This window comes from Podarcis vaucheri (genome assembly GCF_965113315.1).
Source record: "Podarcis vaucheri genome assembly, chromosome: 7".
Taxonomy (NCBI): Eukaryota; Metazoa; Chordata; class Lepidosauria; order Squamata; family Lacertidae; genus Podarcis; species Podarcis vaucheri.
The window spans coordinates 18,203,423-18,228,800 of NC_138765.1; the positions used below are offsets into that span (position 1 = coordinate 18,203,423).

The 25,378-nt window shown below is 49.0% G+C and overlaps 2 protein-coding genes across 7 annotated transcripts; one reads left to right on the forward strand and one right to left on the reverse strand.

The window, feature by feature from the left end:
• Nucleotides 1-99: 99 nt before the first annotated feature.
• SMG9 (SMG9 nonsense mediated mRNA decay factor) lies at nt 100-15,409 on the reverse strand. Of its 3 annotated transcripts, none has more exons than XM_082231716.1 (14): nt 15,235-15,409; nt 12,146-12,302; nt 11,987-12,061; nt 10,847-11,090; nt 8,790-8,887; nt 8,388-8,500; nt 7,420-7,531; nt 6,715-6,810; nt 6,144-6,229; nt 4,774-4,880; nt 3,832-3,939; nt 3,444-3,569; nt 2,655-2,799; nt 100-874 (listed from the first exon to the last, which is right to left on the reverse strand). In XM_082231716.1, the coding sequence occupies exons 2-14, from the start codon at nt 12,287-12,289 to the stop codon at nt 796-798; spliced, it is 1,533 nt and encodes a 510-aa protein (XP_082087842.1). In that variant the 5' UTR covers nt 12,290-12,302; nt 15,235-15,409; the 3' UTR covers nt 100-795. The 3 variants fall into 3 exon arrangements, with proteins under 3 accessions (XP_082087842.1, XP_082087843.1, XP_082087844.1); XM_082231717.1 differs by lacking the exon at nt 15,235-15,409 and adding an exon at nt 14,942-15,034; XM_082231718.1 differs by lacking the exon at nt 15,235-15,409 and having other exon boundaries at nt 10,847-11,107; nt 12,146-12,202.
• Nucleotides 15,254-24,587, forward strand: LOC309537093 (uncharacterized protein). Of its 4 annotated transcripts, none has more exons than XM_082231575.1 (3): nt 15,254-15,387; nt 18,862-18,948; nt 22,148-24,587. In XM_082231575.1, the coding sequence occupies exons 2-3, from the start codon at nt 18,868-18,870 to the stop codon at nt 24,317-24,319; spliced, it is 2,253 nt and encodes a 750-aa protein (XP_082087701.1). In that variant the 5' UTR covers nt 15,254-15,387; nt 18,862-18,867; the 3' UTR covers nt 24,320-24,587. The 4 variants fall into 4 exon arrangements, with proteins under 4 accessions (XP_082087701.1, XP_082087699.1, XP_082087702.1 ...); XM_082231573.1 differs by lacking the exon at nt 15,254-15,387 and adding an exon at nt 15,487-15,689; XM_082231576.1 differs by lacking the exon at nt 15,254-15,387 and adding an exon at nt 15,819-17,126.
• Nucleotides 24,588-25,378: the final 791 nt, after the last annotated feature.

Below are 25,378 nucleotides of genomic sequence, written 5' to 3' on the forward strand. Positions count from 1 at the left end.
GCTATGCTCAACATACAGGCATCTGTGCATACCCACACTAGAGATACTGTTAACAATGGAGGCAGTCCGGAGTTTTTTGGGAGGGAAAGACACACAACGTGAAACGGGACGAACAATTTATTAAACAAGAATGTCATATTCCCCAAAGAGAAGTTACTCTTAACTCACATTGCTGCAGGAACAAGAAAGCTAGGCTTGGATCGAGGAAAGGGGCAGAGACCTGAGGAGGGGGAGATGCGTCGGGGTCCACGTCCCTCAAAATGGAAGGTTATGAGCAACACACTCGACTACGGGGAAGTACTGTCTCAACATATACAAAGCAACAACTCTCGCTCCCCACTGACCTTTGCTCTGATCCACCACTGCAATTACAGAGATATTATTTTTCTTGCTTAGAAGGGTAGGAGGTTGTTACTGGTGGTTCTGTCATAACTCCTACACTGGCTTCTGCTTTCTGGAGGGAGTCGCAGCCCATGAGAAGACATGCAGAGCTCTCCCGTCTTTGCACGTAGGTGGGAATCGGAGCCCTAAGAGACACGGAGCAAGACCCATGCTGGGCGGCAGGCAGTACGGTGGCCCAGTAGGGACAGCACACCAATCCTGTGTTTCTGCTCCTTGAAACTTGCATAGCATCACCGAAGGAAGGCTAGTGCCCACCCCCTACAGCTCCCTCTCTGGGAGACACACGTCGCTTTGTGCCTCTGGACGCCGGCTCAGATGCCCTGGCCCACCCAGCTCGGGGGGTGGGGGGAGCCTGGCTGATGTTTGGCAGCTACCAATGCGAGGATGTCACGCTCAGGCCAGCAGGCGGCTGTACTCGGAGAGAGCAGAGGATTTCTTCACACCATCCCAGATGCGAGCTGCATAGTGGAACCTGCCCAGGAGAGGGAAAGGAACATGGCAGTCAGCTTCAGCCCAGAGGCAAACTGGGTCCTACTGAGTTACCTGCTCTGTTCCACAATAGCCTCACAATACCCATAATGTTATGGCAAGTTAATCTGCATACGTATATTATTTATTTCTACTTTCAACTGGCAGATACTCAGATATATGTGTGTGTGTGTTTGTGTTAATTTTTTTGGAAGCAAGTAACAAGGGAGAAGGAGCACACTGGAAAGATACAAAAACCCCAGAAATCCGAGGCATACAAAGAAAGGAAGGAAGGAAGGAAGGAAGGAAGGAAGGAAGGAAGGAAGGAAGGAAGGAAGGAAGGAAAACAGGGTAGAGAATCCATGCCTGACATAGACAAAACTCAGGTTTTCAAGTTTTTGTCAGCCACATCCTATTTCTAAAATTCTGTGTGCAGGAGAGCTAGAAACTTGCTTTAATATACAAAATGTGCTTCTTCAAAGGCAGATTTTACATCTGAAAATCCACTTGTGCAGTGGGCCTGCATGCAAAGGAAATTTGGCAGCCCTTTCTCTGGCATACCAGAACAGGAGAAGGGCAGGCTTTTCACTCCTACGTAAGGGTGACTGGGGCCCTTCTAAAATGCACTGTGGCTCACAACGCTACCCAGCTGCCCACAACTCCATTTACTATGGCAAATTTACCTCTTGCATCTCCTGAGGATGATCTATATAGTGCACAACAGACTGAGAGAATGCACACTCGCAGGAGTGAGGCAGCTTTCATTATGCAGTGAAACTCACACTGTGTTTTTAGTAGAGGCATTCCTGACTCTCACACCCCTAGGTTTAAAATCCTCTTAAATCACATGAAAAGGTTAAGATGGAGCCACTTCAAAGGACGAGGTACACCTTATACAGCAATTTTTGCTCTGTTCTGAGCGGAAGTCTTCAGAATAACATACCGGTACTTTTAGACATCACAAAATGTCCAGTATATGCATCTCAGAATTGCCAGTTAAAGAGTCTGATGCACAGGTTCCTATCTCTGTGAAAACAAACTTTTCTTGCTAATTGGGAGCAATTAGTAATTTACAACACGTTTAAGTTTATGGCTTTGTTAGAAGTGTGGTTTTACTGCTTGTGATAGGTGCTGGTTGTTTTGAGCTTTTATAACTTTGCAATAAGCTTAAGGTTTTGTGGTTTTGTGTCAAGAAACATTGTTTTAAGAAAGAAAATATTGTTTTTAAGATAAGAGAATGGGGACCAGAAGGCTGGTAATGGGATTCTGGTCTGTATCACCTTTCTTGGTGTGGACATCACAGAGATGCAAAATATGTCTTCCTCCCCTATGTAACAGGCTCAGCTGGGTGACCTTGGGTCGAGGGAAATTATTAACAGGATGCTCAGATCTGGGGTCTGAACCACCGTCTGAAACCAGCCAAGACTGGGTGGTGCAAAAGGCACTGTATTTGTCACGCTTCGTGGAAGGCAGGCATCTGCCAGCACATAAAGCGATGACACATTAACTCGCTAAACTCAAAAGGTAACCTAGCACCATCAATATTAAGCTTTATTGTGACATGAGCTTTTGAAAGCAGAAGCATACTTTGCCAGATGGGGAAGCTGGAACGTTATTTAATTACATAAAATCATTAGCGGGGAGAGCGACTTGCCTGACGAGAATGGATGGCTGATCAGATGCTCAATGGGCCTTGCAACCCACCAAGTTAAGACCCCTCTTAAGTTATTCTCCTATGCTACTTCAACCACCAAAATATCTCTCTCTCTCTCTCTCTCTCTTACCAGTTCTTTTCAGTCAGGATGGTGTGGGAGAGCTGAGGCCGGGACATAGACATAATCTGGCTCCGAAGCTTGGCAATCAAAGACTGGAAACTGGGGTGCCCCTTGTACCCAGGCAGGAGGGAGAAGAGGGGGCTGCTCCCAGGGGCTGCAAAGGAAAGGAAGACAGGCAGGTTACTCCATCCGTTGGGGCATCTGGAGCCTTCACCAGAATGTAAACACAAAAGAGCTAAGCCTGTTGCCATCCCCATCCCATCTTCCACCCAGGAGCCACCTGCAGCTAATTCATATGAAAAAGAAAATGGTAGGCAGGTGAAAGCATTTCTAAGGCTGATGTAGGACTGATGCTGTGCATTGCTTCTCTTTTTCAGTTTTGATTTAGTATTTGTATCTGCCTTTTCAAACAACAACGCTGTGCTCGAGGTGGCTTGCAGTAGCAATATAAAAAAAATCAGCAGACATTGCAATCGCTGTAATCATATCTAAAGCATGGCAGTGTATAAATAAAGCAGAAAACGAGTTCAGCAAACAATGCCATTCAATACAAACTCATAATGAATCAAAATACCAGAAATGGCTGCTGAGCACCAGCCCTGCTCTCTTGCTTGAGTCAATCAGCATGCATCCCTTACCTGCTCACATGGTGATTTAAATATTAAATGCGGATTCATTTATGTTGGGGACCAGTTTGAAGAGGAAGCTGCCCAGAGGCAGAAGGCAGTGGGGGCTTCAGCCCTTCTACCTGTTTAAATATCAAGCAAAAGGGCTGGAGACACAGCTCCAGCTACTCACCTGCCCTGGGCAGAGCATCATCCGAATCGCTGTCCATAAATGGAAGTAAGAACAGGTTGACCTCTGAGTCCAGGTAACTTTGAGGAAGGCCAGGAAATATGTTGCATTCCAGCATGGAGAGGGTGCCTGGTGGAAAGAAACAGTGCGGTTAAGCAGACAAACTGTCTTGAGATAACAGGAAATACGATTTTCTGGGTTTCCAGGGCTTAAGAGGTGGCAGCCAGGAAGTCATTGCTGCCTGCTGGCCCACTGGGTCAGCAACCTGTTGTATTTGGTATGTATGAGAAAGCCCAAGTCTCTACATCGCCTCCTACGGCAGGCTTCATCTTCTAGCTATTTTAAGCTCCACAATCTGGCCTTTCAAATAGATTGGAAAAAGGCACATTACCCTTATATTTCAGGTGAGAGTGCATCATAATCTTGTCAATAACCAGGTGCATCTGCTTCAGGTTCCGAGGGCAGAAGTTCTCCCTCTTGGCTTTGTTCTGGAGAAAAACTAGGGAGAGAGAGAGAGAGAGAGAGAGAGAGAGAGAGAGAGAGAGAGAGAGGTTTACAGAAGTCCTAAATGTGCCTGTCCCAATTGTTCAAATCTAAATAAGAATAAATAGGGCCACCCCCACCCTAAACCAGAACTTCATCCAATTGTGGCGCTCAAATGAAGAGGAGTTGTCTCTTCAGATTTCTGAATTGGCAGCTGTTAACCGCTGTGGGCGTTATTTTGCCATGTCTACAAGGACGCTGCATAAACACACAAGCTTGCAGCTTGGGGAACCTCAGCTGTGTTTCAAGAGAAGAGCTGGGGAAACAAGGAAACGCCAACTAAGATGCCGTCGGTGGCCTCTTTCTGCTTTGCCCCTTGTTTTCACCATCCCATTCCTTCTCCGGCCCTTGGGTCTCTGCCTCTACCCCCCACCATCCTTTGCTTTCCACCCCACTGCCCACTCCAGATCCCAGGGCCAGCTCCAGGTGTCATGAGGCCCAGGAAAAAGAGCTCTCTGGTGGTCTCCCTCCTTTACTGGTGGGACATTGTCTGGTTGTGATCCAGGTAGCACCAAATGTCTAGAGGCCACTTAAATTTCCACGATGCCCTGAATTGGGGGGTCTGGTGGAAAATTAGAACTGCTGCTATGCCTGGCTGCCAGTTGCTGCTTTTGTTGGGAGTACCCAGAAATAATTTTATCTTTCTTTAGGGAGGCCCTTTGAGCACGTGTCGGCTGTAGGCCATCGCAGGACCCTGTCAGATGCAATCACTCTTGGAGACAGGATACTGGGGTGAGGATGGGACAGGCCACTGATCCAGCCCAATAGACGTGCTTATGCTGTTTCGTACCAATGTGCGGGTAGTATTCTGTGCCCTCATCCGAGCCAGAGGAGCCGCTGGATTCGTGACTGGGAGACGGAGTGGAGGGCTTTACCATCTCAGCTGTCTGCAAAAACCTGCAACAAAAAGCCAGCAGCGGTTGAAGACTAGGAATAATATTTTGCAATGAATAAGGAAGATGAAGCATCGTGTGAATAGACGTTGTCCCACCTCTGGTGGAGAATGGAAATACGGCAGGATCTTTCTGCTACCAGCCATTTTAAAATTTTTGCTGTTGCAAGGGAAACAAAGTGATACCAATTCTGAGCACACAAATAGCTGGAGCAGCTTTAACGATGGCAACAGAAGCATGAAGGTGAAAGAGGCATTTTTCTTTTTCTTTCATCCAGAGCTACTGGGCTAGCACCTACTGGTTGGCATTAAGATGGCCAGTTAGTACCCACAGAAACAGATATCCCTGTACTGTCTGAAATGGACCAAACCCAACCAGCCCATCGCTATCAGACATACACTCAGAAGTTACAATACAAAACAAACATTTTTTCCTCTTGTCAAGACCGCTTCAAAATGTATAGCGCAAAATACTGACTTTTCGGAAATACTGGGTTTTTCTCAAGGATTTTAAGTACCAACAAACAGGAAAGTCACCAAAAGAAAAAATCCATTCTCAAGACTGCGAATTTTTCCTCAAGATCAGCCCTGCAATTTAGCTTTTGAAATCTCTGGAATTTCAAATATACCCGCACAACTTCAGAGCTTAGGAAACAAAATGAGGAATTCCTAGTGCTTATCTGAAATCTATCAATTCTCTTAACTTACTGGTAACAGCATATATAAAGAACATGAGGTCCTATATTTTGTCTAGTAATCTCCAGTTAAAAGACACCCAAATCCAATGCCTAATGAAATCTTAGCGACTGAGTAAAATTCCCAGTGCCCAGAGGGTCATATCTTCAGCGTCCGGTATAGATGGCACCTCTCTGCAGCTCCCAGATGCAAAAGAAATTATGCTTTATTTGTATTAAATTATAGAGGTAGCAAAATCACCACTTCTGGGAACAAGCTGCATGCTACCCAAATGTAGAATTCAGGTTCAGGTTTGAAGGGAAAGATTATGCCCAGCCCTCTTGCTTAGGCAGCAGAAAAACGAAGGGGCTTAACTCCTGACCCTGAGGCACTAGGGCAGGCTTCCTCAAACTCAGCCTTCCAGATGTTTGTGGCCTACAACTCCCATGATCCCTAGCTAGAAGGACCCGTGGTCAGGGATGATGGGAATTGTAGTCTCAAAACATCTGGAGGGCCGTATTTGAGGAAGCCCGGCCTAGGGCCTTTGGTTTGACTCTTCTGTTTCCTACAGCTGTGTGACTAGCATGTCTCACCTGTACAGGCTCAGATCAGTAAACCAGTCTTGTACCACGATGACCACATGGCAGACAGTGAAGAGGAAAGCAGCAATCTGGAGGGACTGGAAGGAAAGCAGATATGAGTAGGAGACGGGTCAGGGCTTGGGATCTCAGGGTACAAGGTTTTGATTTGTGCATGCTCTCAAGAATGCAGGCCAAAGGACACCTTTGCTCCTGTGCTGAGAGTGCCATGCTTCCAAACCAGCCGCACTTTTGGTGGGAAACATCCTTTGGCATTATATGGGGTCAGATGAGTTTATTGAAGGGACAAGGCCAATGAAAAAAGAATTGAGGGCGAGTTATATTCTAAGGATTACAGAAAATAACAGAACTGAGCCAGGAAGCTGGCTTGAAAAGGGCAGGAATTCCCCATTTCTCCAGCTTTGTTTTCACTTATGCCTTAGCACTGTGAGGACCAAAGGGACAGGGGAGCTACCTGTCTCTATAGGGAGGTTCACCCCCATCATCTGCCAGGTGAAGATTCTGCAGCTTATTCCCTAACATCCACATCTGCCACCACCACCCGACACATACAAATGGTCCCTACCTGCATTTCAACGTAGGTATGAGGCAGATTATATTCCGGAGGCAGCTTGCGGTCATTGTTGATCAAGTGATCTAGAATGGAGGGACTGAGAATGGGCTACAGAGAGGGAGAGAAAGGAAAAAAACCTTTGGAGGGTTTTGTTCACCCTAATTTCTAACCTGAGGCTACCCTGTTGTCAGTCCTCACTTCTTAGCTAAAGCTAGTCCTTTCCTAGGACACTAGGTTTTCCTACTGAACGATGTTACCTCCTTCTCAACAATTCATGGATGAAACATTATATCCTGTGAATTGAGAACGTGACCAATTCATATTCTTACCCGTTTTGTCTTTCTTCACTCACCTAGATGCTCAACAAATTTGGTACTCACATAGCTCCAATCTCTCCTTTCTTGTACCCCATCTAACAAACCCAGTGGATCACTTTCTGCTCTCCAGACTGGACTAGCTACTCTGTCCTGCTCTCCCACACTCTGGGAACAGATGTCTTGTGGAAGAGAAGTGTTATAAACTGCCTTAAAGATTAGCTGCCTTGATTAAATAAGCTTCAATCTCACAACGAAAACAAACAGATCTTTCACCAAAGGTGTTTGGGGCAAGGCAATGGAGGTCTGGCATTTAAACCCATCCAGGGTCTACTGAAAGTTGCATGGAGAATTCTCCAAAGATAGTCAGAGGCAATTGCAGAAAAATGACCAAAGCAGAGACCTGAGTGTCAAGGAAGATGATACGCTCCTGGGTGATGAAGAAGTCGATGCCACTGGTCTGGTTGCCCCCACGCTCCTTGATCTCCTGGCTCTGAGTGCGGAACACATAGGTTCTGGAAGAAAGGATTGGCAGGAAAGACAAAGCAGAGTTGATAAATCTATATTGAATTCCGCTTGTGGCAGTGAAGACTGATCACTGACTGGCTGAGCTGGTGCGAAGGCATGCAATGTTCAATCATTCCTAGTGCTTAAAAGAAAAAAAGATGAGAAAATGTCTGCAGCCACACATGTCAGTGTGAGGGAAAGAAAAGCTGTCAGTTTAGCAGGGATTATAATCTTATTTAGATACTGGGGACAGGAACAGATTCATGAGGCTGTGTTTTAACTGTTTTTACTGTCATGACTGTATATCACGTTGAGATGATTGCGTAGAAGGCAATGAATAAACTGATGGTGACGGCAACAAGGCAAACTTGGGGCTGGAAAGAGATTCTGGGATATAGAGAATCTAAGGGGCAGAAATCTCAGAGGTAAGGTGGTTGAAGGAAAGATTCTAAGTACACAAATGAGAAACAGATGAAGGAGCCTTAAGGGCAGAGGAGATAGGGGATAAAAACCATTAAGAGGAGGTGGAGGATGAATGTTACATATTGACTTGAATCGGTCAGTTATTTGGCTTAAGGCTTCTAGTACCGCTACATCAGCCTCAAGTAATGCCTCCAGCCAATCAAAATCACAAGGCAATAATCTTCAAAGCTTTATTTTCAGCATGCCCAAGATGCATTGCCCTGCATCGTCAGGCAACCCCACTCCCTAAACAGCTAAGAGGATCTCCCAACAGAGGAAGTCTCCCCAACTACTTTCCTTATTCATTATCTCAACTTCATCACCCAACCCTTCATCACCCATTAAACAGTCTGACTCTGCAGTTGTGGTTAAAGGTTCCCCTGAGCCAAGCCCCCAAATTACCTTTGATCCTCTTCAGGCTGGTTGGCGGACAGCAGTGACATCACCATGGATTTGCCTGTACCCTGCAGTCCAAGCACTCCAACCACCAGCACATCCGTTTGGTCCAGGAGATACTAATGTGGGACAGAGGGGGAAAAAACACTTGTAAAACATAGCCAGCTAGGACAGAAATCACAGGAGTTTCAAAGAGAGGGATTATCTAGGTATTGTTACCATCGTTTCTCAGCGCAGAGAAATGTTCCCAGGGAAATAACCCATCCCCATTGCAGGCATACTTGATCACAGAACAAGGGCCGAGGAATTAGAAAGTGGGATTACTGGGGGAGCGCAGGAAAGCTGCAGGAAGAGGAAGGGGTGCAGATGAAAGATGGCCAGCAGGAAGCCCCTGGACTTTCACAGTACCTCAATGGCGCTGTCACACCAGTTCATTTGGTCGTCCACCAGCTTGATGCTGTGTTTCATCTTCTCCGGGGCTAGCAGCTTGGCCTGGCCAACCACAGCTGGAATGGCAAGAGGGTCAGAGGTCAACAGGGGCCAGGTGATAAGTCCCACATAAAGGTTAAGTGCATCATTATTTATTTAATTGATTAGCTGTTTAATGCAAAAATAAAAAAAGATTGCCAGACAGCTTATAAAAAAGTGAAAATGGCCTAACGGAACAAAACAACGCATTCCAGTGAAGTCATTCCAATAACCCATAAGCAAAATACAGGCAGTGATCATTAATAGCTTTCAAAAGTCCCATTTACTCCCCATTAAATATTGCAGCTCTTTCTAGGAACAGCAATGGCATTTCATAAGGCGAGTCTGATTTTCCCAAGTTCTGCTCTGCCCTACTTCTTGTTTGAACTTTCGCCAGACATTCCCACACAATTCCAAGTCCATCCGTCCCCAGTCACAGGGACTAGCACAGTGTTCCCCAAACTTTTTACACCTAGGAACCACCCCACCGCCAGATTAAAAGTGAAGGCACAGCACATACACCCAAGAGAGGATATGTGCAACATTTCTCCATTGGTGCCTAGCACAATGCGTGGGACTTCCCATTTAACAGCACTTCGCAAAGGTTGGAGCTCCCTTTGCTCGGTAAGTACAGGGCCAGTATCAGGGACAGATATAACTGTGCATCTGCTGAGGCCCACAGTACCGTTTGCCACCCTCCGGAGTTTCCTGGTCCTGCCACTCTTCCTCTTCCTATCACTGCTTGCTCGGTCACCCCCTTTCGAGTATGCAAGCAATGACAAGTGGCAACTCCTCTGGGCAAATGTGCAAAGCACGCAAGAGAGTGGGCAACAGTGACTTGGGAGAGGAGTGAACACGCTGCCCAGAGCCCCACCACCATCCTACAGCAATGCAAATGGAGTGGACACCAGGTCAGAAATGGTGCAACTTTCTGAGTTGCTGGCGATTCCAGAGTGTCAGTCCATTGTTGTGCGAGGGCTTATCTAGGCATCTTAACTCAGGACTCAATCCTTTACACGCTTACCTCAGATTAACCCCCAATGAACTCAACGGGACTTATAGTTTTGAACAGATGTGCATCGGATTGCATTGTCACCCTCTCGGGTTGATGCCGGTGCCTTTATTTTGGGTGGCCACACAAAGTGCTGGATGTACAGTGGTACCTTGGTTCTCAAACGCCTTGGTACTCAAATGCCAAAAACCCGGAAGTAAGTGTTCCAGTTTCTGAACATTTTTCGGAAGCCGAACATCCAATGCGGCTGTCGGCTATTGTTCCCGGGGAGCCTGCACCAATCAGAAGCTGTGCCTTGGTTTTCAAACATTTCGGAAGTCAAACGGACTTCTGGAATGGATTAAGTTTGAGAACCAAGGTACCACTGTATTCAGTTATGTTGGCCAATTCACCAAAGCACACTTCACGAGGCCCGGTGACACAGTGGACTAGAACCTTACACTGAGAAGTGAAAGAGGGACACTCTTGAGATGCTTTGCATACCTGACTGGCAGGGGTGCTTCTTAGCACTCTGTTTCTCATGCGAGTTTATTACAAATCAGGGCCTTAGACTGGTTAATTTTACAGTGGTACCTTGGTTTACGAACTTAATCCGTTCCGGAAGTCCGTTCTTAAATCAAGGCGTTCTTAAACCAAGGCGTGCTTTCCCATAGCAGCGGGGGACTCAATTTACAAATGAAACAACCCTCAACAGGAAGTGAAACATGTTCCTATTCCAAGGCAAAGTTCACAAACCAAAACACCTACTTCCGAGTTTGCAGCGTTCTTAATCCAAGTTGTTCATAAACTAAGCTGTTCTTAAACCAAGGTGCCACTGTATTTGATGCAGCGTGTAGACAATGCATTGGGCCCTATAACTTCCTCCATGCCCCTTCTCTCCTAATCACAGCTGGCCTTTGCAGCACCCAAAGTCTCTACATTGTTTTAGTCTGGAACAGGCCAATGAGGCTACACCTCCGGGAAGTTGCCATCTCTCGTGACTTACGGTCCATGACACTACTGGGTGCAGTTGAGCCCATGCCCCGATTCTGGATCTGGTAGACCGGCTGCGTGGGGCGCTGGCCCTCCTTCTCCACCTTGGCGACAGCAGCGGGGGGCTGAGCGGACGTCTCCGTTGCCCCCGCGGGACCTTTGCCTTCCTCCCGTGACTTCATCAGCACAATGGGCTTCTCTATGGCCGGGGCGGCGGCAGGCGCTGGAGCAGGAGTGGGGGTTGGGGTCCCCTTGGACTGTGAGGACACAGAGGCTGAGGACACAGAGGCCGAAATCCAACATCTCTCTCGGCCAGAAACGGGAGCACAGCCTCATTGGCTGAAATGCAACACTGCCTCCTTTCCAGAGCTGGGCATGTGACACACACCCCGACCTCTGTGCTATCTAAAACAGCCGGGGTGGAAAAGAGGAGTCCCTTCTCTTGTGAGTGTCTACACTCCAGATTCCTTGTTCCTCCACCTCACCCTATGTAACTTCTAAAAGGGAAATTCACACAGAGAAGATGAAATTAAAAGAAGAGGGAATCTCTCTCTCTCTCCCCAATCCCTTTTCAAACAGAGAGGTAAGGAAAGGAAGAATTGGCAGCTAAGAAGTCCATAGAATACTCCTCTCGAGGAAGTGGATCAGAGTACATAATTTTATATGCACCCCACCTCTGCACAGTTCAAACCATGCTGAAGGCGACTGACAACATGGGGGAAATAAGTAACTGCAACGAACAAAAGTAAACAACAAATAAAACATTAAGAAACACAAAACTATTCCCACATCACAAAATCGAAAATAAAGACACAAAAAACAACAGCAACGATGGCCCCCACCTACCCACCCCCCGCCCTGTAATCTTCGGCTGAAGGGCCGTATACAAGAAATGAAAAATAAATAAATGATAAACTCAACAATAGCCCAGCCCTAGCTGCTAACCTCTAAGCTTTCTATTATATATCAACTGTCGATGACCGAAAACATCAATAACTTCCGCTAAGCTTTGCTTGGCAAGCCTGTTGCTCAGGAGCAAGCCAGAGCAGCCACAGGAGCTCTTAATGGCCTCTTCGGAGGGCAACCATGGGATTGAGCAGGGGACTAAGGCCCATCAGGCCACAGCATGCTGGCATTTTGTCTCCCAACCTACCCTTTCTGCAGGTGGCTTGGCCAGGATGATGGGTGTCTTCTGCATCACGGTTCCCACCGGCTCTTCCACTGGGTCCTACAAGGAGTAGAACAGGGTCAACTTGGGGACCTACGTCGCTCCCTCACCTTATTCCCACCGCAGCCAAAGCGTGGAAATTACCCGCCGGTCTCGCTCGCGATCCCAGGGGACGTAGTCACGATCCCGGCCCGGCCCAGACAGGCTCTGGTGACCCAGCTCCTTGTCACGGTTCCAGCGGCGACGGCGCTCGTACAGCCCAGGCTGGCTGTGCCCCGACTCGGACATGTGGAAGCAGGACCTGGGAGGCGGAAAGACAAGTTAAGAAGCTGAATAAATAATAGTAATGTCTGAGAAACAAACTTTAGTCTGAGTACATAAACAGCAATTGTCACCTGTTTCTGCAAGGATGCTAAGAGACACTCAAACAGAAGGTTTTGGGGAAGGGTCAGAAAGATGCAAGCATAGAGCAGAGAAAGGAAAAGGGCTCTCTCTGCCAAGGCCTCTCTTCCTATTTACATTGTGATCATGAGTCCTTTGCCTGGGGTCTCAGCTTGGGAGAACGTGGCTGAGGTGTAAAATATGTGTATAGAAGAAGGTGTCCTTTTCCAGATCAAGGGCAATACTGAGAAGCCTTTGTGGGTTGGATTCAACTATACCTACCGTACCTGAACAACCCTTCACTGGGTTGTTTCTTGGTCACGCTGGGGGGTGACTGAATGTTGAGAAGCAGCATGTGCAATGCCCACACACGCATTGATTATTAAGAATGCTCCAAAAACCAACAGGGAGTGGGAACTGCTTTTTCCTCTGTAAACTATCAGTCATCAAAACCAGAAGACCAGAAGTACAACTTGGAATCGAATATTCTTCCCTTGCCTCTGAAAGTCCAGTTGACTGAGTTTCAACCACAAACCTACCCATCCATTTCCCAAGGCATAATCCATACCTCTTGAGATATAGGAATTTGGGCCATAATTCAAAGGCCTCAGGCCCTGAAACCTGCTCCAAGGTGGGCTCACAGCTCAGCAAGAGCAGCAGAGCAGCCTCAGGTTTCATCCATGTCAGAACTAACCAAACACGAAGGCAGGACTAGGAAAGACGCTACCTGAGGACTTAAGAACAACGGCTGCCACTCAGCGCTGGGCTGGATCATTTGCCTTCACCCATTGGGTGAGTTGCACCACTGTTGTTGCTTTTTAAAGGTGGTGTTTTGTTTTTTGTAAGGCTAGGACCCGAACCAATGAATTCAAGAAAAAAGATTCTGACTAAACATCAGAAAGAACTTTCTGACAGCAAAAGCTGTTTGACAGTGGAACAATCTCCCTCAGGAGGTTGTGGACTCTTCTTCCTGGGAGGTTTTTAAGCAGAAGCTGCATGGCCACCTGCCATGGATGATCTAGTTGAGATTCCTGCATTGCGGGGGGGTTGGACTAGATGACCTTTGGTCTCCCTTCCAACTCCAAAATTCTATTATTCTACGATGCTGTGAAACAGAAGCAGATGTGCACAGGGGAAGGGTGATAAGATGCCAAGGCTGAAGGAAGCCTTGTTCCTGTACCAAACCTGTCCTTGTATTAAAGGGATATCTGCAGGCTCTCTACAAGTGCCCCCAGTCATCCAAGGTAAGGATTTTCAGGGGTAGTGTCCTGCCTGTGCAATTCCCTTCTTCAGCAAGGCCTACCTAGTGCCAATACTGTTATCTTTTGGATGCCGTGCAAAAGCATTTCCATTCTCTTAGGATTTCTAATGCATTTAGCATGCTGTAATTTTATTGCACTTTGTTTTGATTTCAGAATTTTTCTTTGGCTTCGCAAACCACTGGAAGCTTTGCTGAAGAGCGTCATATAAATGTTTGTAAATGTTCCTTGATCTTTAAAGAGCTGCGCTGTATACATTCCGGTAGGCGCAACATTTTCTCCTCTGTACCTATCAAAATTCCCTCCTCCATGCAATTATTAAAAATATAAGGGCCCTGCTTGCACTTTAAGGTGACCAAGTGCAAGGAAGGGAGTGTTGAACCTGGCACTATGTTGCAGTTTGGGATCAAAAGTGGGACTTGGATCAGCAAATTACTTTAAGGTTACTGGCCTAGATTAAACACCCATCTGTCTCAATGGCTGCATCCAGACAAAATAAAGCTAAGCCAAGAGTAAGCATGGCTGGAATAAACCTAGCCTCCCTCCCAGTGATAGCCACGAGAAGATCAGGAGTTTTTGCTTCTAGTTTTTGATTTACCAGTTTTGGCTTCAGCATTACGTCCAAACTATGTTTAATCCTCCCCAACCTGATGCCCTCCAGATGTTCTGGACTACAACTCCCATGAGCACTGGGTGTGGTGACAGTTGCAGCCTAAACTATGTAGAGGTCACTATGGTTTGCTGAAACTCAAGCTAGTTCCCTAAGCCGCAGTGTGAAGTGACTTTGTTTCAAACACACCATCGCTGAGCTTAACGTGGACAATATGGCATGATGTGGATGATCAAAACATGAAGCATAAGCTTCTTTATGTCCACGCTGGGAGATAAACAAGGGCTATACCAGCCTTAGGGGAGGGGAGGCTTGTTATTGTCACAGTAAACCATGGTTGCTGTTGCTTTTTATTTTTGCAATGTCTGAACACAGCCAATGTAAAGCAGCTTTCCCGGATCTCGTTTCAAACATGAGAAACCAACCCTGCGGTGCTCATTATAGCTGTCCATTAAGCACCTCAACAGGCAGCCGCAGAGGACAAGATGGAGATGAGTTAGCAACCTGGAGGAAGAGAAACGGATTTAGTCCGCTTAAAGTTTCCATGCAAATAAAGAGAAGCTTGTAGGGACAAAGAGCAAAGTAAACATGCCTTGCTTAAAAATAAATAAATAAGAGTACAAATGGAGCATGGGAGGCACATGAAAATGATAAGGCTTCTGAGCATGTGCAGAGTGTCTCACGACTTACTAATTTAACCACCTCCATTTACAGGGAAAGTCTCCAGGTCTGAAGTCATAGCTTCTACGCAAGGTCTAACCATAGGTTGTTGTTCTGGGCGGGGGGTGGGGGTGGGCAAGCAAAGGGACTATATTAATTGGGGGAGGGATACACTCATATAATTCGGTTTTTATACAGCGGAGGGATATAGAGGAAAATAAGATCCAACAACCAGCGGATGGATACCGCAAACTCATTTTAACGTGCAGCGCATGGATACTGGGGCAAAACCCGGAACTACCCACTCCGTCCCAGAGAAATACCTGAGCGGCGGGGCGGTAAAAGCCAGCAGCCTCGCTTACGCGGGAAAGAGATCCTCCGAGCGTCCCTTGAGGCAGAAGGTAGCCTTAGGCGGCGATAACACCTCGTTGAATGCCGGTTGGAATGCGGTCCTGCGAATCAGCGCATCTCGGAAGGTAGCAGGGTTGCGGACCTCATCGGCCACCGTTGCTTGAGCCAACGCGCATGCGCTGGGCGTCATTTCTCGATCCGGGGACGGGTGAGCGCCGTTGGCTTTGGATTGACGCATGCTCAGTCTGCGGCAAGTGTGTGCATTGCAGCGCTGCTTTCGGAGCCTTTCGTTTGCCTAGGCAGCGTTGCGGAAGTAGTTTCATTTGTACGCATGCGTCAGAATCCGAAGACCACGCGTAGATGGATCTCATTCCGGGGGCGGGGCGAGAAACCAGAGCGAGGCAAAAGGCCAGGCAGGGCGAATGGGGTAGGCGGGGCTTCCCACCTGGAATGGTAGTGGCGTGTAATGGTTGGAGCAGAAAAGAATAGTAGTAGTAGTAGTAATAATAATAATAATAATAACAACAACAATAACAACAACAACAACAACAACACAAAACTTTCCCCCAGCTATTAACTAGAACTTGCCAGAAGGGGAGTATTTTGGTGGTGTTAATAAATAAGATCATAAAAATAAGTAGAAGTGTGTAGCCAAAAAACCTAAAAACGACCCCTGGCTGCCTAATTCAATACAGCATTCAGTGCAATAAACTCGTTTACTCTGGAGTAGGGGGACTCACTGAGCTACAGGCTGCGTCAGGTCAATCATGTCTTCACTTTAAAAACTTTTTTTCTTCCTGCATTTGCCTGAATCCCCGCTTAAATCAATCTAAGCTAAATCCAAATCAAATGTGGAAATTCACAAAAGGCACACACGCATCTCCTCGAGCCCCCTTTGGGGAGGGAGGGTGTCACAATACTACACTAGCAGCAAAAAACCGCTCCGGGAAGAAGAATTCTGTGGAGACTGAAAACAAGAGCAGCCAACTAGGATCCAGACTCGCAGCAGCCTTATCCACGTTAGGCTCGCTTTGTTCTCACACCCTTCCTTTCCCTCAATCCGAATGGACCACAGCTTCGTAAAGCCTGATCAGCCCTGCGGTTCCTTGAAAAACAAAAGACCGCCCCCGGAAGCCTTGCTCGGGCTCAGAGTTGGATTGGAATAGGTAATACCAGTCCTAAAAGGGTGCCTCGGAGCATGTGCAGAGTGTCTTTGACTCTGCCCCATCCAAGAAGCTTTGTTCACAGCATGAGACTCAGGTTTCGAGCCCCACCTTGGGCAAAAGATTCCTGCCTCGCAGCGGGTTGCTCTGCACGATCTTCGCGGTCCCTTCCAACTCTACAAGTACTTCCAGAGCATGTGCAGGGTGCCTTTCAGCTCCCACGGGCTTTGAAGCATCCTGACTTGGAGGGGGGGTAAAGGTCCCCGGGACCACGAAGGGTGGTGAGTCCCAGGCGACCCTGCGGCGCCATTAAGCTGAGGGACGGAGCACGGGGCAGGGAGTTCCGCAGGTCACCCGAAAGCGCTTGGCTGGGAGTGTTAAGGGGAAAGGAATCGAAAGACTACAACTACCAGCAGCCTCTGCGCCGTCGCCACCCCCACCTCCCCAGCAACCTCCGGGCTCGTTTCCGGCCGGTCGCCGTGCGCCTTGCAAAAGGGGAGGCGGCGGCCGCCGCATAGGAAGAACAGCGGCCGCGGTGCAGCAGGTCGCGTGCGGCGGGCTCTCCCCGGAGCGCGGGGTCTTGCGGATGCTCCGGGGCGCCGCCCTCCGAGCACCATGCGGGAGGGTCTGCTGGGCTGGCCCGGAGCAGCGGCGAGGCCTGCGGGACACGCCTTGGTAAGGTCGAACTGGAGCAAAAGGAGGCAAGTTTGCAGCCCGGGGGGAAGGGGGCGCGCCCGCAGCCAGCAGGCGACCCGATCCCTGCAAGGGAGAGAAAAAATGCCCGCGGTTAGATGCTAGGCGGGGCTTGGAAGGGGAACTGGCCTGGATTCGCCCCTTCTGTATAAAACGCAGAAGAGGAATTGATTCGCAGCGGGGGCTGCTCGAATGGGGCGCTGCCCCACCGACTCCAGCCTGCCCCAGCTGCATGCCTTCCTACTTACTAGTCCAAGGGGAATCACTGGCCGCCAGCTTCCTGCTCCTCCCCAGACTCAGAGTTGCCCTCTCAGCAGGGAGGAGGAGGGGGGGGGGACAAAGCTAGAGGATTAGTTGGCTCTGCCTGTCATTGAGTCTCATTCCACCCAGGGTGGGGATTTCTGCCATTCATTCTGCTGGTCCCAGTGGAGCTAAAAGAGGGATGGGCGGCCTGGGTTTCCGTTTTGTGTGGCATGCGCACTGCTTTATCAACTGATGGTGTGCTGTTATGTCCCATTCCCCCCCCCCAAAAAAAAAAACACAGCTGCAGCACATGGCCAGGATCTCTGCACCATTACCGCAAGCAGGAGCCCATCTAGTGCTGGACACCTTCATACAGCTGTCCCAGCAGGAGCTAGGTGGTCCAGTGATAGTCTACAGTCTGGATTCAGTCTCCTCCTTGTTTTTGCAGAGTTACGCTTGTGAACTGCAGTTCCTGAGCTTTAATTGTGGGAATGGCAGCCAGATCTGCTGTTCAAGGCACATAACCAGAACTCCTAGGTTAGGAACAGGAGCAGCTGCCTTCTAGTGAGTCAGGTCATTGGTCCAACTAGCTCCTGCTGCACTGGTGCTTCCTATTACAGATAGGTAGCCGTGTTGGTCTGCCATAGTCAAAATAAAAAATTCCTTCCAGTAGCACCTTAAAGACCAACTAAGTTAGTTCTTGGTATGAGCTTTTGTGTGCATGCACACGAAAGCTCATACCAAGAACTAACTTAGTTGGTCTTTAAGGTGCTACTGGAAGGAATTTTTTATGGTGATTCCTAAATATCTCTCCCCCGCCCCTCCAACCACTTGAAAATTGCAGAGGGTCTTGGGGGACCGCTTAATGATTTTCCTGCTTGCTGTAGCAGTTGTAACATGCTGTGCCAGACGCCGCATGGTTTTTAATTGCGTTTTAGCAGATGAGCCGTAGACCACCTGGAAGAAGCTTGTGGGCCACTGAGACCAATGCCAGTCTACACTGGCAGTGACTTTCCAGGGTTCCAGGTGGGGGGGGTCTCTCCCAGCCCTCCTTGGAGCTGCCGGGGATTGAACCTTCATGCAAATGCTCTACCAGTGAGCTGTGGCCCTTCCCTAAAATGTGCATGGCTCTGTTTCCATTTGAGTGCAAGGCATCCTTGGCCAACCTGAAGCTCCTTCCAGATGTTTTGTGCTACAACACCCATCTGATGGGACTGGGAGTTGTAGCCCAAAGCAATTGGAGGGGGCACCCTGGCTTAAGGGCTAGCGCAGCAGGGAGACTGGGAGTCACATACTGCGATGAGTTGTCAAGAAGTGCTGCTGGATCTCTCAAAATGGTCATCTTTTCCGTTCTCCTTTCCCCACTGTCCCAAGCTCAGCAGGTTGGCCCATTTCCTTGTCTGGGGTGCATCAGTTTCCCATATGACACGGCCCGCAGTTGTGAATTCTGATTTTTCAGGAGAAGGCGAGGATCGTTCAAGATGTTTCTCCTCATTTCAGGGCGCTATGGACTTGGCAGGGATGGATGTTGGAGCTGAAATTGAACTGACGGAAGATGGGTCTCTGGATGAACTGCCTCTGCACTTGGTATGCAACAGGGTCTCAGCTCTTCTCCCTGTGGTGTGGGGATACCCAAATTGCTTCGTCTTTATAGATCTGCACCAACGTGTGGCTTATGAGGGTAGTATGAGAGGCAGAGGGTACCTGGGGTTCTGCACTCTTCTCTGTACTATCCCACTCACCCCAATCTTGCATTTTGTCTAAATTCTGTGTGTTTGCCAGCTGTTTACCTTACACTAACCCAGAAGGTTACATGGAGCATCAAGTATACAGTGGTACCTCTACTTACAAACGCGATCCATTTCGGGGTGCCGTTTGCACCCTGAAAAATCTGTAAGTAGAGTGCCACTACTGCATGTGTGCGAAACACAATAGAGCGCATGTGCGAAGTGTGCAGATGGCTTGTGCGCATGCATGCGTGGCGAACCCAGAAGTAAACACTTCAAGGTTTGCCGTGTTTGTAACCCGAAAAGCCGCAACGTGAAGCAAACAAGGTATGACTGTACAGTGGTGCCCCGCTAGACGAAAGGGTTTTGCGGTTTTTGAGCTGCTTCGCAAGACGAATTTCCCTATGGGCTTGCTTTGCAAGACGAAAACGTCTTGCAAGTTTGTTTCCTTTTTCTTAACACCGTTAATACAGTTGTGACTTGACTTCGAGGAGCAACTCATAGAACGCGGTGTGGTAGCCTTTTTTGAGGTTTTTGGTGATTTTTGAAGCTTTTCCAAAACTTTTCCGACACCGTGCTTCGCAAGACGAAAAATTCGCTAGACGAAAAAACTCGCGGAACGAATTAATTTCGTCTTGCGAGGCACCACTGTACTAGTAAAAATATTCTGGTTTTTAAATAATCCCCATTACCCTAAATTAAGCCTTGTTGCTTATAGTGGTGAAGAGCATGAGCAGCGAGCTGGAAGTCCTGTGATGCAGATCTTTGCCCCACAATGAACTTGAGCAGTAGCCTTTAAATGCAAGTCACTGTCTTGTATCTTTTACATGGGGATAACTTGGGTTTGCTTTGCACAGTCATTCTTTTTAGGATTGTCAAGAATAAACCTTAGATTCGTTTGAGAAACAAGCATATCATTACTAAATATTGGGTTGAGTCCATTGTTGGCTTTGCTCAGAGTAGGCCCATTGAAAGTAATGGGCAGGACTAACTTATAACCATGGAAATTAATGCAACTAACTTTGGATACAGCTGGATTCAACCTATTTGTTTTTATCTTGCTCTCCTTCAGAAGTGTGTGCAGAGTAGTCCACTCTCAGGGGGAAATGGTTTATTGTATTTACGTACATTGATACCCCACCTTTTTTCCATCGATGGAACTGAAGGTGGAATCCCTGTGGTTCCTTTAAGGTCTCCCATCCAGGCCCTGATCCATCCCAGACCTGCTTAGCTTCAGCAAGGTGGTGGGCTAGTGTATCATTCAGGAATTGTTTGAACTAGGCAGTGTTCTCCGTCCCAAATCTTTTAGAGGTTAAATGGGGAACCTGTGGCCCTCCAGATGTTAGATTCCAGATCCCTGGCCTTTGCCCATAAGGGCTTCTGCAGGCAGGAGCTGGGGTCCAACAGCATCTGGATGGCCACAGATGCATAGGATTGCAGTATAAATCCTGATATATAATCATACGCTCCATACAAAACTTTTGGCATTCTCCGGGCTTCAGCAGAAGCCTCGCTTTTCCCCACGACTTACTAAAACTAGGCAGGAGAGCCCATGGGGTCAAGGTGTTTTTCTGCCAAGGATCTCAGACATAAGCTTGGGATTCTCACATTCATTTTCTAATCACATTCTGTTACTTGAAAACATGTTTGGTTTGGGTTAGTTCTTTCTCCTTTTTCTGCTTCCTTTACTTCTCTTTTTATAACTGGTTTGACTTTTTTTGGATGATTTTATTTTGATCTGTGATTTTGTTGTTGACCACTTGGGGATGTTGTTTTAGAACAGAAAAGCAAGTGACCCACAGCTGCCAGAAATCCCATCCGACAAAATTACTCTTGGTGTCCCAAGAGTCCACCAAGCCTTGCATTTTGCAACCATAAGGCTAGAAACTTAAGAGAGAGAGTCTTGAGTAGATCGAGAAATGCTGAGTGGATTGAGAAATGCTCAATACTTGTCTTCTGTTCCCTTCCTCCTCCCACCATTCCAAATTTGGAATTGTGACGTGCGCACAAATGTGTCTGTAGCATGTGATGCTTAATGGTGTCTGGTGTGTTGTTGTTTTTTATTGAAAGTATTTCAATTATAAAGTAATAAAGTGATGGAGAAAAAAAGGGGGAGAAGTGAGAGGAGGGAAAAAACAAAGATGTGTATAAGGGAAAATATATATACATGCAAAAATGCACTGTAATATACTCCCATGCATTATTATACAGCAGGCATGTCCAAAGTCCATTTTGGGGGCCTAGTCCAGCTCACTGGTCGGTTTAATCCGACCCCTATGGCAGTTTATTTCCTGGGGTAAAATCCTAAAAAAAAACAAAAAACCATTAACAACTTCAACCCTTAAAAAAGCTCAAAAACGTGTGGGTAAAATCCTAAACTTCAATCCTAAAAAAGGATAACAACCTTGGCTGACTCTTTGGTCGGCCCTTCACTTCATCAAATCTGGCCCTCTTTGAAAGAAGTTTGGACACCGTTATACTGGGTGAGTCCTTTAAAAAAGGCCCCATGGACACAGAGTACACGTTCCACAGGGCCTCTTTTAAAAGACTCACCCTGTATAAATTGATGTAGTTTTTTATCCTAAGCATATGTAGATATTAATAGCCTGCTACGTTCTGTATCAACTCATTCTATTTATTTTTTTTGAAATAATTTTTATTAATTTTACAAAATAAATTTCACATTTACCATATTTAAATTTTTAAACCAAACAAGATTCTTCCAAATCTTACAACTTCCCTCCTCCCCTCTGTGGGCCCTTTATATGTCTAAATCAACTGCATATTATAGTTCTTCCACAATATGGCCCTCCAAAATACCCACCGTCTTTGTAACGTTGCAAGAGTTACTGAAAGCCTGCCAAAAAACTCAAATGATTACAGTGTTCTTTTAAATACAGTCTATATATGTCCCATTCCCTATTGAAGCTTTGATCCCCTGTATCAGCTTATTCCAAACAACGTCCTATTCTTCCACCAAAGCCTACATCTGTAAGCAGGAATGGTGTCTGGTGTTAACATCTTCTCTTTAACATCTCTCTTTCTCCTTCCACCACCAGGAAAATGCCAAGAACTGTCTCTCCTGGGAAACCCTGGATGCCTCCAGCAGCGATGACGACGGGGAGGCCTATTTCAACTTCTACCTCCCCACCCGGCGCCCGGCCCGGCCTGCTCAGCGCCTCCCAGTTCAGCGCCCGCCAGCCTCCCCCTCCGCCCGGTCGGCCGCTTGCGCGAAATGGATCCCTCCCTTGTACCCCTGCCCGCTGCGTCCCAGCCTTCCCGCCGCCCCCGGGAGCCCGGCATTCGGCGCTCACCAGTGCCAGAAGTGCCTGCAGGTCTTCATGGAAGAGTGGCACTACGCCCAGCACCTCAAGGACCATGCTCAAGAGGAGCTGCAGAAGCCCGCGGCACCACCGCCCCGCGCACGCTCCCCGCCCCGCAAGCTGCGCTGCCTGGAGTGCGGCAAGCGGTTCCTGCACCCAGAGCACTTTGCCCGGCACACCAAGTGGCACCTGAAGCTGGTGCGGAAGGGCATCAAGGTCTGCCACAGGAAGGGGTGCAGGCGCTCCTCCTCTTCTTCCTCCTCCTCCACTTCCCCCGCCTCCCAAACCGCCTATGTTTACAAGCCCGCCGAAACACAGCTGGGAGCAAAAGGCGCGTCCGGCCTGCCGGCTGCGCAGGAGGCTCCAGGGCAGTTGAAGAGGCTCCAGGCGCCCCGGTCCCAGAAGGCGGGCAAGCGGAAGTCCTCCAAGCACCAGAGGAAGCTGCCGGCTGCCAGTGCTCCGCCCACCGAGGGCCTGCTTGGTCCCGCCCACCCGGGGCATTCGGTGGCCATCTTGGACGGGGACGTCGGCGTGGCCCTGCTGCAGCCGTGGCAGAAGCAGGAGGCCATCTTGGAAGGCCAGGTGGCGGGGGGCCTGTTCCAGCCGGCGGTCATGAACGCTGACAACCAGATCATCATCCTGGACGGCGACGAGGCGGAGGTGCAGGCCACCCTCTTCGACGGACAGGGGAACGTCAACGCCCTCCGGCCTCTTTTCCTCCGGGCCGAGGAGCAGGCGGCCATTTTGGACGCTCCGGTGAGCCTGAGCTCCCTTCAGTTGGGCGGAGTCAATAAGGACCAGGCCGCCCTCGCCGCCAGCTGGGTCTCCCAGAACCCTTGCACGCTCCTCCGGACTGTGCTGCTCCAGGCGGACGAGCAGGGTGCTGTCATGGACGGCCAAGCGGAGGCCAGCCCCATGCAGCAGGTGATCATCAAGACCTCGGAAGGTGCATCCACGCTGTATCTGGACCCGGACCCTCACCTTTCTTCTGTGGACTTGGCCACCCTCCACTTGGTCCCTTTGCACCAAGAGTCGCAGTTTATAACCGTCCCGTACGGGAACGCATTGACCTTGGACAGCACAGATCCGGCCTGCGACGGGAACGGGGCTTGGGAAGAGCCCCAGGCCGCCACCGTGCAGTTCTCGGGGTACGTGCCAAACCCGTGTCAACAAAACAAGCAGCTGTCACCCCCGGCGACCGCCAGCCTTTCCCCCAAAGGCTCCGTGGTTGTCCGCCTGGTCCCCGGCACGTCCGGGGGGGACCACCCTGAGGTCTTGGACCTGGAATACGACATGGGCGGCGGCATCCCTGTGGCCTCTGAGCCGTGGGAGGCAAACGGGAGGGCTGGCCCAGAGGCCTACGGTGCCGAAGTGGTGGCGGCGGCAGAGGAGGACTTCATCGTGGTGGAGGTGGACCCTGACTCGAGGGGCCCCAAGATGGCGGCGGTGAGCCGCCCCCTCAGCAGCCACAGGCGGCGGGCCTCCAAGAGGAGAAGGGTTCGGAAGCCGGCCAGACGGAGGAGGACTGTGTGGGGCTTCCGGTGCACCGATTGTGGGACACGCTACAGCCGGGTATCCCAGCTCCGCGCCCACCAGAAGTGGCCCCGGCGCCGAGGGCGGTGCTTCCTGTGCGAATGCGGGACTTCCTTCCGTGGCCTGCTGCACCTCCTGAGGCACCAGCTGCAGCACCTGGAGGAGGCCCTCTTCATCTGTGCGGCCTGTGGGAAGTCCCTCAAAGGGCACACGGGCCTCGCCAGGCACGGCTCCTGCCACCCTCGCCCGGCCCACTTCAGCTGCCCATGTGGAGCCAGCTTCCGGCGCCTGTCCCGCTACCTCTGGCACCACGTGAGGAACCAGCGGCCCGGCCTGCGGGTGTACACCCTCTCAGGTTTCCTCCCCTCGAGCTGAGCCAGGTGGGCTCACTCAGTCAGGGCCCCAGGAATATCTGGAGGTCCTGTTGAGAGCCTTTTGCCCACCAGTCCCTTGGCGGTTTGCCTCGTATGTCTGGGGAACCGAAGACAAAAGGCTGCTGCTTCCGGGGGAGCGTTAGTCTGACACGGTTTACTGGTTGTGAAGCTTAACTTGTTTCGGTTGGGATGTATTTCTTTTGTTTTGTTCCCCTCCCCCCATGTAATTATGACTGTGAAAATTAAAACAGCAGAAGATGCTGAGTCCATCACTCTTTGAGGTGTGTAGGCTGGGATTGTTCAGAAAGGCATGGGCTGCAGCGTGAGGCACAGAGATACCTGGAGGGGGCCATCTCCCATCATCCCTGACCATTGGTTGGAGTAACCAGGGCTGATGGGAATTGGAGTCCAACAGCACCTGGGCGGTGGGGGGACACACACATCATATTGGCTGTCTTTGGTGTAGCAGCTCAGCAGACTCAGAACACATTTGGGTTGACTGCAAAGATACCCCCAATGAACCAATCAACAGCTTCTTTTCACATTGTAAGTTATTTTCAGTACAGGTACCTAAACTAGGGATGGCAAACGCCATCTTAAGCTGTGCTTCCTCCTGCCAGAGAATGCAGAACGCATCTTCAAATAGGTTTTTGCAACGTGTGCCTGAGCTGAAAACAACTTATGTATATATCTATGCAGTTCTTGGGATACAGCCAGACTTAGTCAGTTGAAATCAGGTTGAATTGAAATCGACGAGTGACGTCGTAGCCACAACTTTATTTGAGAACTTGTCGATTTCAATGGTACAGCTACTGTGGATCCAGCCCGTTGCCTTTTCCTGTATCCACATGAATGCAGATTTCATTAATCGTTTGATATGTAGTGACCTCTATTCCAGGGGAGTAAAGAACTCTGGTCTCTTCCTTGGAAGTGGCTGGTGAGATGCAAACCCCTCTGCTTAAATCTGCTGCCTCGGTGTGTTTTGGGATGGTACCCCAGGGGTGGGAGGGGAGGACAAAAAGTGGCCCTGATGTTTCCTTCCTTGGGTCTGGTGTGCAGC

What these genes read in the sequence shown, in the direction of transcription:
- LOC309537093 (XM_082231573.1), top strand. Translation starts at nt 15,594, where the DNA reads ATGCGTCAGAATCCGAAGACCACGCGTAGATGGATCTCATTCCGGGGG. An exon ending in GGCCAGGCAGGGCGAATGGG is followed by an intron (nt 15,690 to 18,861) that starts GTAGGCGGGGCT and finishes TCCTCATTTCAG; the next exon opens with GGCGCTATGGACTTGGCAGG. An exon ending in ATGAACTGCCTCTGCACTTG is followed by an intron (nt 18,949 to 22,147) that starts GTATGCAACAGG and finishes TTCCACCACCAG; the next exon opens with GAAAATGCCAAGAACTGTCT.
- SMG9 (XM_082231716.1), bottom strand. Translation starts at nt 12,289, where the DNA reads ATGTCCGAGTCGGGGCACAGCCAGCCTGGGCTGTACGAGCGCCGTCGC. An exon ending in ACCCAGTAGTGTCATGGACC is followed by an intron (nt 8,888 to 10,846) that starts GTAAGTCACGAG and finishes TTGCCATTCCAG; the next exon opens with CTGTGGTTGGCCAGGCCAAG. An exon ending in AGAATACTACCCGCACATTG is followed by an intron (nt 3,940 to 4,773) that starts GTACGAAACAGC and finishes CTCTCTCCCTAG; the next exon opens with TTTTTCTCCAGAACAAAGCC.